Consider the following 18165-nt stretch of genomic DNA (forward strand, 5'->3'; position numbering starts at 1 on the left):
ATTTTAAGCTTTTCATCTTTAAATATTTGGGGATGCTTAGTATTGAGTTTTGGGAAGATTTATTTCCGATGTTCAAATTGTTGGCATTGTGTGAGGAGGTGCTGCTCTGTTTCCATATAGGTCCCCCCATACTGTTGGCATAATTGCATTTTTCATAAACGTCACATTTTCCAGTAGAAGTTTGAATTTACAGATAAAAATGAGTCCGTTCATTTGTAGATGTGTTTTTGTAATCGTCAAGTGACGTCATAGTCGTGCGACTGTTTACATGCGACATCATCATGGCCCTGTTTCCAGCTTTTGCAGAAGTAGAGCCAAACAAAGTTGAAGATTCGTCCAAGGGTTAGCACGTCATATTTAAATGAATTAATAATGGTTCTAATACTCTGTTGTCAATCATTATGTTGAGAGAGGAACCCGTTAGCACGAGCTAGCTGACATTAGCTGTCCTAACGTCTGAATGACGGAGCTAGCTTAGCTCTGTCAAGCAGTTTGCATTCCTCTACGGTTACTTCTGGAAGTTAGTATACTATCTGAATATGTGTTTACACTGTATATGATGCAAGTGCAACATTCAAATAAACAAAGACAATTAGGCGTTATTGTTGTGTTGTGCGTTAGCAAGTCCACATTATAACGAATCTATAAGACAAAGTGAACTGAATATGGCCAGTAATCCTCTACAAGGCGTGTTTCTGCTAATAACCGAACCTAAAGGGCGGAGGCACAAGTCTGTCGTTTTTTGACGAAATTCTCCTCCTTATAAGCTTTAGGGAGAACAATATCTCTCTATGTTAACCTCTATGAAGTGTGTTTACACTTTATAATCCTGTTTTTGAGTCTTGCTGGTGACAGTATGTGGGACATGACATCTACATTGAAAGGAACCATGTTGAAATGTTCCAGTACTATCCAGGATCCTGATCCTCTGGCACTGCAGGCTTGTCCATTCAAATCAATTTTATATATACTGACCAATATCACTTGGGGCTTTACAATATGTCCTTAGACCCTCTTTTAGGATAAGGTACAAAAAAAAACTAACAACTCTAAAGGCTGCAAAAGAATGTGTTATTTACAATCTTGTAACCTGCTAAGATGACAAGCTACACAATCACATATGGTGCAAACATCTGTAGCTCAACATTAACACAGATAAAAATAGATCATGGCTCATCCACAGGCTGTACATCTGTCATTTATGTACGGCCTGTGTTATCTCAGACAGGTTTCTGGCTTCAAGACTTTGGTGTACTTACCCATCATCTGGATTTATCTTTTTTAATCAGCAGTAAAACAAGACAACAGAAGTGTATCTCCTTCGTTCATTTGAGCTGTTTCGCATTGGATTCAAAACTGTTTTTAAACTGCCATGTAAACACACTCAGTGATTGATACTCTTGGTCACAACCTCTAAATCCTCCTCATGATTACTCATTATGAATCTTTTTTTAATCTACTCTCTCTCTCCCTTTTAGAATTAGACTGGCTGAAAAATAAGAGTTTCCAGACTGAAGATGCCCTCTCTCTTCACAGTCGTTTTTTTGAGAAGACGAGTGAGAGGCTGAACGAAAAGGAATCAAGGTACAGATATGAAGCGGGGACTTCCTTTCTTTCAGACAAAATACTGGACTTTGAACTGTCAAAACTGCAAGCTTTTCCCTTTAAACTCTTTTTTTTTTTCACTTACATTTTTATAAACATACAAAACTACAAATAGTTCAGTATACAATTGAATGAAAGACACATTCAGTGTGCGAAAAAGTACACGTCCCACCGTCCGGGACGTGTTATTTACAATATCGGACAAGTAGATCTTTCAATTGACTTGTCCGGCGGACAAGTGACGGTTTTCGCCCTGATTTATTGACAAATTATAGATAAATTCAGTTTACAAAAGGCAGAACTCATTCGCAAATTGTACGTGTCCGCCATTGTTCGTTTAGAAGTGTTAGTTTCGGTTCTGCTTGTCGATTCCTAAGGAAATGCATCTCGCCGCTTTCTGTACAGTTAGACGGGGGCGGGCGGGAAGTGTAGCACAGTGGCAGGGTTGGGGAGCAAAACTTGGTTCCGACTCCGAGTAGGAACAAATAACCATTGTCCGTACCGGGATTAATAAGAGTTGTGAGGACAGGAGGCGAGGCCGAGCCCTGCGGACCGCAGCTCTCTTTCTCTCTCTCTATGCTCCGTATCAGCTGATCGCTGCACGGTGCAGCTCAGCGTCTCTCTCTCTCTCTTTCTACACACAGCGGATCCGCTGCCCGTTTAACAGCCTCATCTTTGTCAAACTTTCTTATGTTCTTTCTCTAACACGTAATGAAGGTTATTAAGCGTTTTAGCTCCTGTGTTGTTAATATTGACCACCATTTCCTTTATGAAGTAAAGCAGCCTCCCTGTCTGTGTCCTCGTGCTGTCCTCACATCCTTGGACCCCCAGACTCGGAGGAGCACAGGGATGTCAGTATTGTTTATGAAGCAGGGTATAGAAAGTACATTATTGAAATGAAAATACTATTTATTTACTTTTACAAACAGTGAGCAGCTGGGCAGCTGCAGCATGTGTATTGCAGGACATGTGTAAGCGTGCAAGCGTCTTTGAGTTGTAGAAAAGCGCTAGGCCTATACTGTAGGCTATAAATATAATGTATTATTATTATTATTAGACCGATGTGTTGGAGATGTGTGGTTGGACTCTGTCTCACAGGCAGGTTGCAGTGTAACATCAGAGGAGACTGGGCCAATTGTACATTCTCAAACTGCACCACTTAGAAATAACCAGTGGCGTTTCTATATGTACAAAAGTGGTGGGGCACAAAAAACGTAGATGTCTATATATAAGCTTCTGCAGTGAGGTTCATGGCTGGTGAGGCATTGGCACTGACTCTTCAGGTTTACAAACATTATATTTTGACCTAAATCAAAATATAATATTCTTTTCAAAAGCCTTTTTAGTCTGATGCTTCAATTAATTTTAAACAGACAGTTCAACAGAAGGATACCCAAAAAATGTAATTTTATCATTTAAATATTGAATTGTTCTCTCTTAGTAAGATCCCATTTTCAATACAATTGTGGTCTTACCTTGACTTGAAGATGAAGTCCATTTGCCTATCCTTCTGGACAAAAATCTCTATTACTTTTTTGTAAAAGTCCTCCTTATCTTCTTGTAGTTTCAAAAGTCTATCATAAATCTAAATGATGGATTTATGATTAGAAAATGATAAAAGTAGGGTAGACATGTGGATATTATCCGGCTGAACAAAACTTGCATGTATCGAACAGGTACGTTTCCCACAGATCTTATTTTGAGCTATTTTCTAAAATCCTATGGAGACATCTCATTGCTTTTTTGTGGAGGGAAGCCATGCGCAGCTTACTTCCTGGTTTTAGGATGCGTCTCTCTCCTCCTCTTCACCTGCTCTTCACACACCACACTTTTCGCGGCACACGTACTTACAGCCAATCAGCTCTGAATTATGTGAGTTGACGTAAGGTGGGGATGGCAGCTCTATGCCCCTATGGTCATTATTTTTTGCCACACACATTAAATAGGAAAATACTCTGAGCATGCGCAGTGTAGTTTTTGCAGTCACCGTTCACTTAGACAGTGAGAGGGAGGGGCAGGATCGGGTTTTGTCCCACATGGCTCTAAACAGCTCAATAGGCACACACTGTAAACACTAATTAGAAGAACACATACTAAAACAGCAATGTACAGACGAATCAGATGATTAAACATGATCTTAAAATATATTTTATATATATTTTAATTTATTTTTTGCATTTTGTTGTAATCATTATTTTAATACTTTCTGCTGACACTAGGTCAGCCCCTAATGACCAGTCGCCACTGGAAATAACTAAACAATGCAGAGATTAAAGAAATTAAACAGTATGAAGTGATTTGTAAATAGGAATACAGATTTGACTTAATGTTTTCATAAATATATTTTTCTCCCAGTTTGTCATGGGACTTATTTTTACCCTCTCAAAGAACCGGAATCGAGAGCCGAAAATAACCGGAATCGAAAAGCAGAACCAGAATCGTTAAAATTCAAACGATACCCAACCCTATGTGTGATGCAGTAAAAGCTTACCGCTCACTTACGTTAGCGGTGTCGTAAAAAACGTGGGAAAATGTAAAATACGATGGCGATGAAGAAGATTCCAGTGGCCCCAAATTTTGTCCATTCCGGACAAGTGAAAAATGTATTCGGACAAGTAAATTGCCAAACTCACTTGTCCATGGACAAGTACTCTCTAAAAACTTTTTCTCACACTGCCATTGAAAAAAGAAGAAAGTACAAATAAAAATAATAATAAAAACAAGCAAACAGTGAGATGGAAGCTTTCTATCCTATTTGTAATGCAACATCATGGTCTGGTTCCAACTCTCAATTTGTGGTCTCGTTCATTTTTCTTTTATACTCAACCCATTTTTTTCCATTTGGACTCAAATTTCCCTTCCTGGACCCTCAATATGTGTGTGAATCTCTCCATATCAAATATTTCCTGTACTACTCCCAGTCACATCTCCTTCGTAGGTGGATCTGCTTTGTACCATGCTCTGGTAATTGTTTTCTTGCTGGCAGCCAGCAGCACCTTAATCATGTATCTGTCCCCACCCTGTGTGTTTTCCTATAAGGCAAGGCAAGTTTATTTATATAGCACTTTTCAACGCAAGGTAATTCAAAGTGCTTTACAAAAAAAATGAAAGACATTAAGCATTAAATCTGTACCAGATTCCCCAAGTATAACATCAGGCCGGTCTTAGGAACCTCATAACCTAATATCCCCTTCAATACTCCCCATACTTCCTCCCAGTATCCCTTCATCTTTTGGCATTTACATTTTTTTTTTGTATGTGGTCTGCCCCCACCTCGCTGCATTGCCTCCAATATGCGTTCTGTTCCGGGGCATACCTGCCTTTCATCTTTGGGGTTATGAAGTATCTGATTATGTTCTTCCAGCCAAATTCCCTCCATACCCTTGACCCAGTAGTTGAATGCTGCACTCTACATACATTCTTCCTCTGTCATATCAATCCCGAGTTCTTTCTTCCACTTTTCTTTTATATATAGAGTTGAATTCCCCCTACTCTCCAACAGAGCCTGATATAGAGCTGAAATCCCCCTGCCTTTCTTCCCTTCATATGCTTCTATCATGACCTTAATTACCCCATTTTGTTTAGTGGTTTTATCCATTTGTATTTCTTTTATATAATATAATTGCTGCGATGCCCCCTCGGGCCCATCGCTTCAAACCTGTATCTTCTTTTCCCGGCTGGAATTTATTATCATTTGTTATCCATCTAAAAATCTTTGTCTGTTTTCCTATTTTGTATCTCTTTATTACCGTGTTCCAAGTGTTTAAAGTGTATTTTGTAATTGGGTCTAATACGTTTTCCTGTGTCCTAAATAATTCTTTATCCCCTAGTAGTTTTTGAATCTGGTAGTTTTCCCCATTTGTTTCAATGTCCTTCCATTTGGCTACATATTCCATATTACACCAACATGCCACGGTTCTGATTTGAGCTGCATAATAATAATCCTGGAAACTCGGCACTGCCAATCCTCCTCTCCCTTTAGGTAGCTGCAGTGTTGCAAGCCTAATCCTGGTCTTTAAACTATGTGTACATGACAAGTGTTTGACACATGCTCCATGCTCTCATTCCCTTTTACTGATCTGACTTATTTGACGTGAAGTACTCTGTTTAAAAATTAACTTACTAAATATTTATGTATTGCTCTCCCATAACAAGTATCAGAAGTACTGTATAATTTAGTCAAATAAATCTAACGTCAGGTGTTTATAGATAAATAGATAGATAGATCTGTGAAGTTAAATTGTTCTCTTATACTTTTCTTTGTTCTCCGACTGTCTTAACATTAAGTGCACCTTATAATCCTCAGTGTGGGGGGATATGTGAGCTCTGAGGAGGAGGAGGAGGAGGGTGATGTGCCACCCAAAAAGAAGAAAAAGAAGAGTGAAAAGAAGAAGAAAAAACACAAAAAACACAAAAAGAAGAGCGGGAGACATTCGGACAGCAGCGGCAATGAGACTGAAATCATTTTCCCCAGTGACCTCAAAAGGGAGCAAGAGGCAGAGAGGTATACATACATTTTGCACATGCTCACACTTCTTGCACACATTTGCACTGTCTTACTTCTGAGGGGGTGTACTACGAGCCAGAGTTTTCTGTGGCTCTCTTTTAACCTGGCTAAATAACCATGGCAACCTACGCTGCAGAATTAACCTGCTCCGGACCAGGTTATGTTCAGAGTTTAGGCCTAAAATCGCCAAATACCGCTGTTCAACCAGCTGTTCTAACTAGCTGTTCTAACTAGTTCCTTTAAAATAGCGCAACTTTATAGTCAATCTATGAGCGGCACAGCTTATCAGCTCAGCTAATAAGTTATTATGTACAATTTTGAGTTCCAACGTTACATTTATGCCACTGATCAAAGCTGTGCTGTTACAGTAGCGCATACTGTATGTATGACATGCACTATTTTTTCTTCTCCGTGGCAACCGTGGCAGTGATGCGTAACATCAGTACAAGGTATTATTCATCAGTATAAAACGTACTTGTGAGTGGAAACCATCATTTCCCCACTTGTTTTTATGTCTCCAGTCCCCTTTTTTTGCTAAAGTCCGTTTAAATTGCTGGCATATTGCAGCTAATCCAAAACCGATTAAAAAGTTGATTAGTCTATTGGTATGTATCACAGATCAAATTCAATACAAAAGTAGCCACTTCAGGAACAAACAGAGAGGCTGAGGTCGGGCCTGGTTGCCTATTGTCAGACGCGCTATCAAAAATATATGCTGGGATCCAAAAATGCAGTGAACAAAATCTTAATTTAATGAAAATTATCAATTTAATATAATGTGCAAAAACAAATAATCAGAATAATCCAGCTATCACAAAGTAGCTGTGAACAAAAATATACAGTGACCCTCTCTTCCACACACACCTCACACTGGTCAACAGGTAATTATATTAAATATGAGTGCTGATCCAGCCAATGATTGATCCAGAAATATTAAGTTATAATATTATAAAAAAGACCAATCCCAAAATATAAAAAAACCTTATTAAATCATACAACAGATATCTCTGACATTCCTGGCTCCTACAAATACATTTAATTTCACTTATATATATTCTATTCACAAATGTCATCACCCCGTATCCCAAAAGGAACAGTGTTCACAAGTCAAATGTGAATGCCCTGTATTGTGTGAGTCTGAAGAGGAAAGCCTGGGTTCACAAACACAGTGTTGATAACCAGCTTCGTAGATCCCTTATCTCTGATCAGGAGTTTTAGTTTAGTCGAGCCAGCTAAGTAAAAGAACCTCTGGCTCTGTTGATCTCTCTCGTCGTGGTTTACCCCCCTGCTCTGTGTTTCTGATGTGTGTATCCGTACAGTCCCCATGCTGCTCCGTTAGCAAGTTGTTTCTCCTGGCTGGATGACCTCAAGTCGCCCACAGAGCAGCCGTTCTGTGTGGACCGTAAAGCAGACCAAGCCAACTGGACCTACAAGTCCCTGTACAGAGGAGACGTAACCAGGTAACACACACATTCAAACACACACACTTCCTCCTGGATTTTTCATCGGACAAAAATGAAGTGTCTCCTTTAAAGTCAAACCCTGCTCAGCGGGATCTTACGTTCATTTAAAATCAAGAACTTTACAGATATATCATTTGGCATTTCCCCATTATTATATCCACACACATCAAGTTATTTGTTTAGCTATGTTCTTGCATTAGCCCAAATATTTCAAATACTGTAGCTTTCAAACCTGGAGAAATCCATAATTTGAATCAAAGTATATGTCTGATGATTCAGCTCCTGGTAAAAAGCTTAAAAATGAAATGAAGGAATCCTTGATCCCACTTTATGACACCAACAAACTCCAGCCCTCTGTTACTGTTTAATTGAGAGACATGACAGAAACATATTCATACATGAAGTAGGTTTAAAGGCTACACTAGCAAAACAGATGCTTACTTGATAACATGAATTGTGTCACAGTGAGATTTCAGAACCTCTTTATGTGCTCTAGGTATAGGAGGAAGGGCCATTCGTCCTTGGGTCTGGACCCCCGCAAACAGGGAGTCAGCTGGGAGGTGTCAGAGTCAAATAAGAAACAGAAAGGCGGGGACAAGAAGAAAGCAGCAGACAGATACTTCTCTCCAGTCAGTCGCCAGCTGCTGAGGTCCGAGCCCCTTGTTCCTACATTACCCACAATACCTAAGGACGGCAATTCCATCAGCACCTCCTCCTTTCTCCCGCTAGGCGGCGATGAGGAGAGCAAAGGAGGAAAGACAGGTAAGAGAAGTAGCTACAACAGGCTGTAAAAGGGAAGCGACCGTAGCTGTTGTTTCAATAAGAAATGTTTGGATCCAGGTGACAGAGTGCAGACATCCTCAGTGAATCCTCTGGGTGTGTATGACGCCTCCACGGCCCTCTGGCTGCAGGGGAAGGGGCAGCAGCAGGGGCAGCAGGAGCAGGAGGTGCAGACCGGGCAGAATGCAACGCTGGCCGGGAGGACCGAAGAGTTCAACAGGCGGCTCAGAGAGCAGCCAGGAGACACGCAGCTCTGGATACAGTTCATACGATACCAGGTAGGAAGACTGGGCTTTAAATGGTATAGATTGAAAGATCATAAAGAGTTATTAGCTTCAAACAAGTGAGACTCCAGATATGTCCAAAATATGTGGGATATCATATTTGATAAGAAATTGTTGTCTATATAGTTCTCACAAAATCTAACCTTGTCTTATTACACTGCTTAGTTGAATTCAATAATGACAATAAACAATATAAGCGGGATAATACACATTATCCCGCTTATTACACGGCCACATAATAAACGAACGACTTGACTCCCAATATTAAGGAAATAATTGTATTGACTTGGAAATAATCGTATTGCTTTCGCCCAAAAAACGAAACTCTGCACCACGGCACACCAACAGCTGGAACTGCAGCAACAACAACATAACGGCAGCACTGATTGAGTTTTACTGTAACTGTCCAAGTCAGTTCACAGTTTCCTGTTGCTGTTTACTTCCTGTCTGCCTTCTTCTGAAGATGTATCTGTCTTTTAACCTCTTTTCTTCTGTCCTTTGATCCTCCTTAGCAACGGGGATGTTATGCTAAGCAGCGGTGTGTTATCGAGTATTAATAACATCTGAAATGTCCAAATTGACCAATCAGAATCGAGTATTCAACTAAGCCATGTAATAATACTTGACTCACCGCTACTAAGCAAAAATAATGACCATTGCTAAGGATGATTAAACAACATCCCTCCTATTCGCGTTGGCCTTTATTGTTCATGAACGCCTCGCTGTACAATGTCCCTTATTGTTTATGGCTTTTCAATAATTGAGTTCTTCATTCTGCACCGCCTGTTCTCCCTCCCCAGGATGAGCTGAGTGCAGCAGTGTTTGGAGGAGAGGCAGAGCAGCAGGGCAGCGAAGCGGTGGAACATCGGAAGTCCTCCTACAGAGCGCTGCTGGAGAAAAAGCTGAGCATCGCAGAGCGCGCTGTATCGACCAACCACAGCTGCATCGCTCTGCAGCTGGAGAGGCTCCGGATCTGCCAAGAGCTCTGGGAGCCCTCTGCTCTGGCCAAAGAATGGAAGAAGCTGGTCAGTGTACAGCCTTAAAGATACATCTTTAAAGTCCAGAAAAACTTCTCAGGGTTTTGGTGTTGGACTACAGCTGTAGTTCTTTTTGTTGCCCTAAATAGAATTGATAATTGGCAGTATTTATTTTGTCTTTGGTTCCATTCAGCTTTAAAAGGCCTTTTTACAAGCAAATGTGGGCCAAAGCAAAGGGTGCAGATTTATTGTAAACGCCTTTCCCTTGATTATCCCGCTTAACAAAAACATGTATGTATCATGAATATGTGCTGGCACGGAGAAATCCAATGGGAAAAATAGCTTTTTGACAAGGGAGTCGCCAACTTCCGGGTCGGCCAACAAAAATATGTTATCACTGCACCACTCTATTTATAAGGGGAAAATAATCACAGTGCTAAGAGAATCCCAGTGCACTTGAAAGCTGCTGCAGCAGCAAGGAAGTGTTGGACATAATTATTGGAGTTATCTCGTGTACTTTGGCAAAGTCAAGTGTGCCATATGCAAAAGGAGAATAGAAAGGAAGCATTGCTGTCGTTTATTTCTTTGCCCTAGATAGAGTTGATAATTCGCAGTTCTGTATTTTTTTTCTCTTTGGTTCCATTCAGTTTTATACTGCCTTTTTTCAATCAAAGGCTATATTTTATTATGTCTGTGTACCAAAACTTAGGCTGCAGATTTATAGTAAACAACTTTACATTTACCTCAATGGAAAGGTTATACGGTCAAAACAAGATGTTAAGGAGAATAGAGTGGTGCATAAACAACTCCTAAAACCCGGAAGTAACTAAGCATTTCACCACTTCGGGTTACCTAGTCTCCAAGTCAATGGTTTTTTGAACATGTTGGTGATTAGAAGCCTGATATTAGTTCTGTGGTTAACACCGGCTGAAGACATTTTCAAAAAAATGCTGTACAACATAACATTCCTCAGTAATTTCCCCACCCTTGAATGTCTGAAACCTATGTATAATTTTAGTGACTAAAAGAGACTACTAAACGTAACAAAACTGATACATTTGTGGTGGTGATGTTCAGCCATGCGGCCACGATCTAGTTATTTTATAATCTAATATTAGCTTCTTACTTCTAGAGATTGCATTCACACTTCAAAAATCACAAAGTGGTGTTAATATTTGGAGATTATCCTGCTGAACAAAAAAGTGTAGGTATATCATGAATATGTGTTGGTGACAGAGCTTATTTTCTGCTATATAAAGAAATCCAATTTAAATTTAAACATCTTTATTAGCATTTAGAGAGTTGGAACGGCTCTTATCATGGCTGCCACTTGGTCTAACTCGTTGTTCCTTTTTTTAATTTTTTTATTTTTTTATATTTCAGGTGTTTCTCCATCCAAACAGTGCCCCCTTGTGGAGGGAGTATCTGCTGTTCACCCAGAGCTACTTCAGCATCTTCTCCGTGTCGAAGGTGAACTCTGCGTACGGGAAGTGTCTGAGCACGCTCAGTGCGGTGCATGATGGCAGCATGGTGTCCCACCCTGCCCTGCCAGGGCTCGAGGAGGATATGTTGGGTAACTGAGATTTTAATTTTAATTTTATATATCGAGTTTCTACTATGGGAAGTACAAAAGTCACCCTGCTTAGCCCAGTTTACATCACCTGCATAGGTGGCGCGTGAAGCTTAGGTTTGGGAAGCCTAAATAGCTTTTTTTACCTGGCACTGCCCGCCTCCGATGTCTATAGATAAGAGATCAACTCAGTGAAAGCACTGCCTGCTGACCAATCAGAGCTCAGTGTGCAGAGTTGAAATCTATCAAGTCATATTACAGGATAAAGGAAATACAGTTTAAACTGCCGTATGCAGGGAAGACGCCGACGTGTCGCACTTAATATCACATCATCAATCACATCATCAATCATATAATATCACAATATATCATATATTTCCATATCTGAGTCAGCTTCTCGAGCCGTATCTGGCCGTGCAACACTTGCAGTGTCACATAGCCTACTGTATGCAGAAGTATTATTTTAAGCAACACATTAAGTTGATATAACACTCAACTCAAATTTAATTAAAGTCAGATCCCTCGTGTCTTAGACGGGGCAGTGATATCATAAACCTGTACGCATTCAAACACTCGGTAGTTTATATATTTTTTTACCAGCTGTTCTGTATTCACCTTGCAGGTGCAACTATGTGGCTTTTATCCTGGATAAAGTGTTTAAGTCATGGATGTTTAAAGTTGAACTTCTTTATATTTGTCTATTATTATAGTTTAATTTTCATTAATGAAGTATGACGCTGCGCTGTCAGTACGCTTGTCCATGTTTGTGATTGGTCAAATTTAGCTAGCCCCGCCCCTTGAACGCGCTCTCAGCCGGACGGAGAAACCCTGGGTTGATTTACTGAGTTGAGAACCAGCGTCGTAGGACCATGGCGAGATCTCGTTTGTTAGGGTTAGTTAAGATAACTCAAACATATCCAGGGTCTGTTGAACTGGCTTCGTAGTACAGGGCACAGGTGGCTGCATAGCAGCGCTAATGTCAAAGACACAAACATTATACATTATATTTTAATTTGACCATGATGCAGTGACAAAAATATTTGGGAAGGCTTAGCCTTCCCTAGCCTACAGTACCCGCCGCTCCTGATCACCTGCATCCGTCAGTAACACATTTTCTATATTCTTATTTGTTTTTTTATATGCTCATTGGTTGCTCCTGGTTGTGTTTCCTGTCCAGATATCTTCACCCAGCAGTGTCATTTCCTGCGTCAGTCTGGTCACTCAGAGAAGGCCATTTCTCTGTTACAGGCCATGATTGATTTCACCTTCTACAAACCTGACAGTGTACGAGGACTGTCCACCAAGCAGCAGGTATACACACACACACACACACACACACACACACACACACACACACACACACACACACACACACACACGCATATAAGTAGACAATTTGACATATTTCTGCCAATGTGTTAATGCAGGGATGTCAACCAATAACCATTAATCAGGAACAATGGAGAATATATTATTTTTTACCAAATATGCATAACTGTTTATGCATGTTATGTTAATTTACATTTGCTATGTTGCTGTGTTATCCATGTGTGTGTGTGTCCATCTTTGTTGCACTCTCACTCTTTGTGAATTTTAAGAGCAAGTTAGAAAGCTTTTTAAAAAGAAAAAATCGGAGTCAATGCGTCATCTGATTGGCTCTCTTTTATAGAGACTTTTTTTATTTATGTTATAAAAATGAAAAAAGAACACACACAAGGTCTCCAGTAATGTTAATACAAGCTAAATAGTGCCTTCCACTTAATTGATGTTTTCCTGTGTATGTGCAGGTGGAGTTCTTTGAGCCATTCTGGGACAGTGGGGAGGAGAGAGTTGGAGAGTTGGGGGCCCGAGGTTGGAAGGCCTGGATGCTCCAACAGGAGAAGGGGGGGTGGCTGCAGCCCAATGCGGGTAAAACACACAGACATTCTTTACTTTGTTTACTTCGGATGTAAATCCCTGATAAATCACGAGTCATCTTCTCCTATGTATGTGTGCTGTCCACAGAGGAAGAAGAGGAGGAGGATGAGGATGAGGAGGAGGTGAAGGATCGCAGCCAGCCCAGATGGACAGTCTGGTTGGAGGTGGAGACGTGTCGGGAAGCAGCTCATTGGCTGCCCTGGAGGCCGGACAAAGCCAAGGGTCAATCAGAGGAGGACTGTGAGGACCCTGACAGACAGGTATTTCCTCATGATTGGAACTCTTTTACTAAATGTTAAAACAAAGCCATTATAGGTGTGACCATTTTGTTTGACTTGTCCATCCCTCGCTTTTCTCCGTCTGTAGGTGTTGTTTGATGACATCGGTCCATCACTCATTCGCCTGTCTTCACCAGAGCTCCAGCTCCGCCTTCTCCTCCGTTTTCTGTCGTTTCTCGGGCTGCCTGTAGACCCTGTGCTCTCTGCTGCCCCCTGTCAGCCGGGCCTGCTGCTGGAGAACCTCTCTCTGCTCACTCAGGGTAAAGATGACACTGTCAGTCACCAAAATACAAACTAGCTATCAGGGCTTTACAGAATATTCTGAAGTGTATTCATTGCAATGACATTCAGTTATTTTAGTGTTTTTTTTATTTGATAGTTTTTTCTATAACAATCAACTGGAAGGAAACACATTGACACAAAGCTGTCTCTATGTCACTCTCTAGGTAACGAGCTCAGGCGTCCTCTGACCTCCTACGACCTTCCTGACCCCGGGGTCAACTCTATTGGTCACATGACCATTCTTCAGGGAACAAGGAAGTGGATGGGGCTTGGGAAGCTGGGTGAGAGGTTTCTCACTAATGTGTTGAAGATGGTCCAACCTGTCCTCCCTGTCCAGCAGCGAGCCGCCCTGTCACTCAGCTGGATGCAGTATGAGAAACTCAAGGTGGAAGTCAGATTAATTGCACTTCAGTTATATTAAAATGAGAAGAAAAACATTTTGATCCACTTAGTTTCAAGTCAAAAAAATTTACATATTTGTGTGTTTATGTGTCAGGTGTTGCGGTGCCTGCATGGCGGCAACAAGAAGCGTCTCCGCTTTCAGGGCAAGAGCAGCAAGCGAGTCGCCAAGCAACTGCTCAAAGAACCTGACAACCGCTCGTCACTGGTGCTGTGGCGCGGCTACGCTCATCTGGAGTGGATGCTGGGCAACATCGACGAGGCCCGCAAAGTCTTCTCCACGGCCACGGCCATGGGGGGAGGCAAAGGGCTGCAGAGCCCCGCCCTCTGTGAGCTGTGTCTGCTGTGGGCGCAGCTGGAAATGGAGGACGGGCCAACAGTGGGAGGGGGAGGACTTGTAGACCTCACTGCGTCCCCAGCTGTGTGTGTGCTAACCAGGCTAGCAGAGGGAAGCTCCGCCTCCTCCGACCAGGTCATCTCTCCGGTCTCCATTCTGAAAGCCAGGAAATCGTATGAACAGGTGCTGACAACCGGCTTGTCAGCACTCGAACAAAACTACCAGACCAACAAAAAAGGTTTACTCCATCAACATTTACCGTGCGTTATCGCCACAGAGATGCTACCTGTGTCTTTAAAAAGGCCAAAATCTGTGGTTTTACTCTCCCATTTGCTCCTGGTCACTCAACATTACTGCTGACAATTTTTCCTTTACAGTTTTGGGGCATATTTAGCAACTTTTGATTAGCCAGTGTTTTCTAATACATGGGTTACAGCTTCAATGATGTTGACAGTGAACCTTGAGCTATTAAGACATGTCACAGTAAGAAAATCACAGGGGTGAGTTCCATTAGCTGTAACACTTGTGCTTTCCCGACTATAACAGGTCTGACTGTCTCCTGGGAAAACGATCTTATCTCTAATTAATCTGACCTTCCTTCATCTCATCATTCCACCAGCAGGTATGGAGGACCTGCTTGGAGAGAAGCCTAGGCTGAAAGGCCTGATGGGATGCCACGCTCTGTTCCAGTACCTCACAACGGGCATCAAAGCCGCTAATGCTGTCTACAATCAGGCTAGAGACAGGATGAAGGAGCTGCACCAGAAGCTGACCCAGGACAAGCAGCTTAACAGCTCTGAGGATGTCGCTAGCACCGACGCTAACCAGTCTGATTCCAGCCTCTCCTGCAGGCAGTATGTTAGCCGGCTAGCTTCTGAGTGTGAGGCTCTGGCAGTGCAACAGGCAGCGTTGCTTAGGTACCACAACAGTATCAGTGTGTTTCCCCTGGCAACACTGAGGCAGACACTGACCTCCGCCCTCTCCACGTGGGTCGGCAGTGCCCCTCTCTGGGGTTTATATGTACAGGTAGCTCATTTAAGTTTTAAATAATCCAAATAAAATCGGTTATTATTTTTGTACGATGACCCTAACACGACCTATGTTCCAGGTGGAGAACCGTTACCATAGTGCTGGCCGGGCGCGACGCTTCTTCCACTCTGTAACCAGGGATAACAGCAGTGTAGTGCCACGCCTCTTTGCCATTGTTGCGGAACAACAGAGGAAGCAGCTGGTTGACGCTGCTCAGAGGTAAGAGTTGAGAGGATGATAGGTAGGTGTGGGGTCATCCTGCACCCCTATTGTGTTCTTGCAAAATTACCATTACATGTTAATAATTGCATATATATGTGTATAGGTCTTGTTGCCATGATGCTGCCTTACCAATCCTGCCAGAGAATGGGCTCAGCAACCGTATCCGTGGACTATTTGAAAGTGCCATAGCAACAGAGATGGGGTCTCACTGTCCTTTACTTTGGAGGATGTACATGTACTTCCTGGTGAGACGGCAAATAACACGCACATATTTACGTTTACAGCCCTTTCGGAAACCCGAAAACTTGTCCTTGACCTTTCAGTCAGAAAGATAATACAAACTATCGGAAATAGAGAATATTTTATACAACTACCCATAACTCATAACGACATGGTTACAAACTTCATTTAGAGGGCAAATACCTGCTTTTGCTTTCTTCGTATATATATATATTTTTTCCAGTATTGATTAACAAAGCTTGCTATGCCTCTATGATATTAGTTTTTTCAGTGCAGTTATTTTTCTAAATATTAATTTGGGGATAGAAGTATAATAACTTACACACACAATAAGCCTGTGCAAATATTGACAGTCTGTTTAGTCCTTAGTCTATGTGTTTTACATGTGTGTGTTTTTGTAGGTTTCAGAAGGGAAGGTGGACAAAGCCACTGGGATCTTCTACAAGGCCTTACAGAATATTCCCTGGGCTAAGGTGAGCTACAGACTTAAAAGTGAACAAATAAGTAATTGACTCACATAAAGTACATGCATTTATTGACATTTTTTAAACAATGGTAATATATAACACCAATGAATATATAAGGGTTAGAGTGGAACATCTTTATTTAGATCGTGGTTTTGTTATCCAGCTAACAAAAAAACTAATTCAGGCGATCCTCTTGATTGTATGCAGTTAATACCAATAAATAAATAAAATAGTAGTTAATTGTATTGCTCCTTAATTCAGACAACAGCATATAATACTTTTAAAGGACCCAAGAAAACCATGATTACAGCTGCTAACCTGTTTCATCTCATTTTTAAATGCATGCACAAGAACTTAATTCTCCCTGTGTGTGTGTGTGTGTGTGTGTGTGTGTGTGTGTGTGTGTGTGTGTGTGTGTGTGTGTGTGTGTGTGTGTGTGTGTGTGTGTGTGTGTGTGTGTGTGTGTGTGTGTGTGTGTGTGTGTGTGTGTGTGTGTGTGTGTGTGTGTGTGTGTGTGTGTGAGATCAGGGCTTGTACATGGACGCGGCGCAGCTGTTCCCCGAGCATCTGCAGGAGTTTGTAGATCTGATGACAGAGAAAGAGCTCCGAGTTAGACTACCTTTGGAAGAACTGGATATACTGCTGGAGGACTGAACATACACAAACACACACACATCTCATTCAAGAAGTCAAATACACAGCACCGTTGATAGCAAGAACAGGAGACACACACACAAACCAGATACTTACACTTACAGGTGCCATGCTTTGTACATAATGGTTTATTTTCACATAAGGCCACCAGAACTGTGTTTTTAGTACCGGACACTATTAATAAATATATGATTCTCATTTGTATGCTGTGGGTCTGTTTATGCTGATCAGTGCATGCACACTGAGGTTAGGGGCCTGTGTTTAAAATCAAATATTGTAAAAGTCCATGACAGTGTTAATTAAATGAATTGTAACCTTATACTGAGAGAAATTAGAAAGTGGGAAAGAAAACATTGTTCTTTCTTTTAGCCTGCATATTCAATTAAGAGTTATCATAATTTAATCGAGAATTCATATTGAAATATTAATGTATTACCTTTTTTTAATGACTTCTGGGTAACACGACTCCTGATGATGATAAGGTTAAATGTTAAGTATCCCTGCTGCACCCACCTTGGTCAAAGACAATCTTACCCAGATACCAAGAATAGCAAAAGATCATACTGGCAGTGTCAAGTTCAGAAAGTTATCACTTTCCACGTGTTCCGTTCTAGCTTTCACTTATTTTGTATATTAAATGTCACCATGCGAACAGAGCTACTCTAAAATATCCCACAGTTTAACTATGTGCAGTTCCTATTTGTATTCATTTAAATAGTCTAGTTTTAAGAACTACATTGTAAACCTGGGCTTTCAGTCTAATTGTTAAGCGTATATAAGGTTATTCTAATTTGTTGACTTCCTCAACTCACCTGTAATTTACCTGAAACCTTTTACTTGCCCTATTTGTATATTACTAAAAACCCAGCACATATTGCACACAGTGCACGATGGAGTCGCTCCCACCTGCCATCGTTTCCGCGCCGTGGTTTGGCGCATTGCAGATCCGAGCTGGCCAATCAGCGGCCTCTGTACAGCATTCAGAATATTGCGGGTCTGCTCTCTCCAATCAGAATCAGCCTCTCAAAAGCAAAACCGCAACTTCCCCAGTGCCGTCAGCCGCGAATGTGTCCTTCCGCCTGCATAAAACTCTATAACACAAACTAGTGCGTCATTTCGACATTAAAAAATTAAATAAATATGAGAAAACCTCA

The 18165-nt window shown here is 41.4% G+C and overlaps 1 protein-coding gene across 2 annotated transcripts; it reads left to right on the top strand.

The window, feature by feature from the left end:
- Window positions 1-262: 262 nt before the first annotated feature.
- Window positions 263-17209, top strand: nrde2 (NRDE-2, necessary for RNA interference, domain containing). Of its 2 annotated transcripts, none has more exons than XM_034111884.1 (19): window positions 263-342; window positions 1479-1584; window positions 5912-6109; window positions 7432-7572; window positions 8072-8337; window positions 8416-8633; window positions 9440-9664; window positions 11000-11189; window positions 12364-12497; window positions 12974-13094; window positions 13191-13363; window positions 13470-13641; window positions 13828-14048; window positions 14160-14637; window positions 15019-15425; window positions 15508-15647; window positions 15754-15895; window positions 16292-16363; window positions 16886-17209. In XM_034111884.1, the coding sequence occupies exons 1-19, from the start codon at window positions 282-284 to the stop codon at window positions 17009-17011; spliced, it is 3591 nt and encodes a 1196-aa protein (XP_033967775.1). In that variant the 5' UTR covers window positions 263-281; the 3' UTR covers window positions 17012-17209. The 2 variants fall into 2 exon arrangements, with proteins under 2 accessions (XP_033967775.1, XP_033967776.1); XM_034111885.1 differs by having other exon boundaries at window positions 15022-15425.
- The last annotated feature ends 956 nt before the right edge of the window (window positions 17210-18165 follow it).

Source organism: Pseudochaenichthys georgianus, chromosome 22, assembly GCF_902827115.2.
Source record: "Pseudochaenichthys georgianus chromosome 22, fPseGeo1.2, whole genome shotgun sequence".
NCBI lineage: Eukaryota > Metazoa > Chordata > Actinopteri > Perciformes > Channichthyidae > Pseudochaenichthys > Pseudochaenichthys georgianus.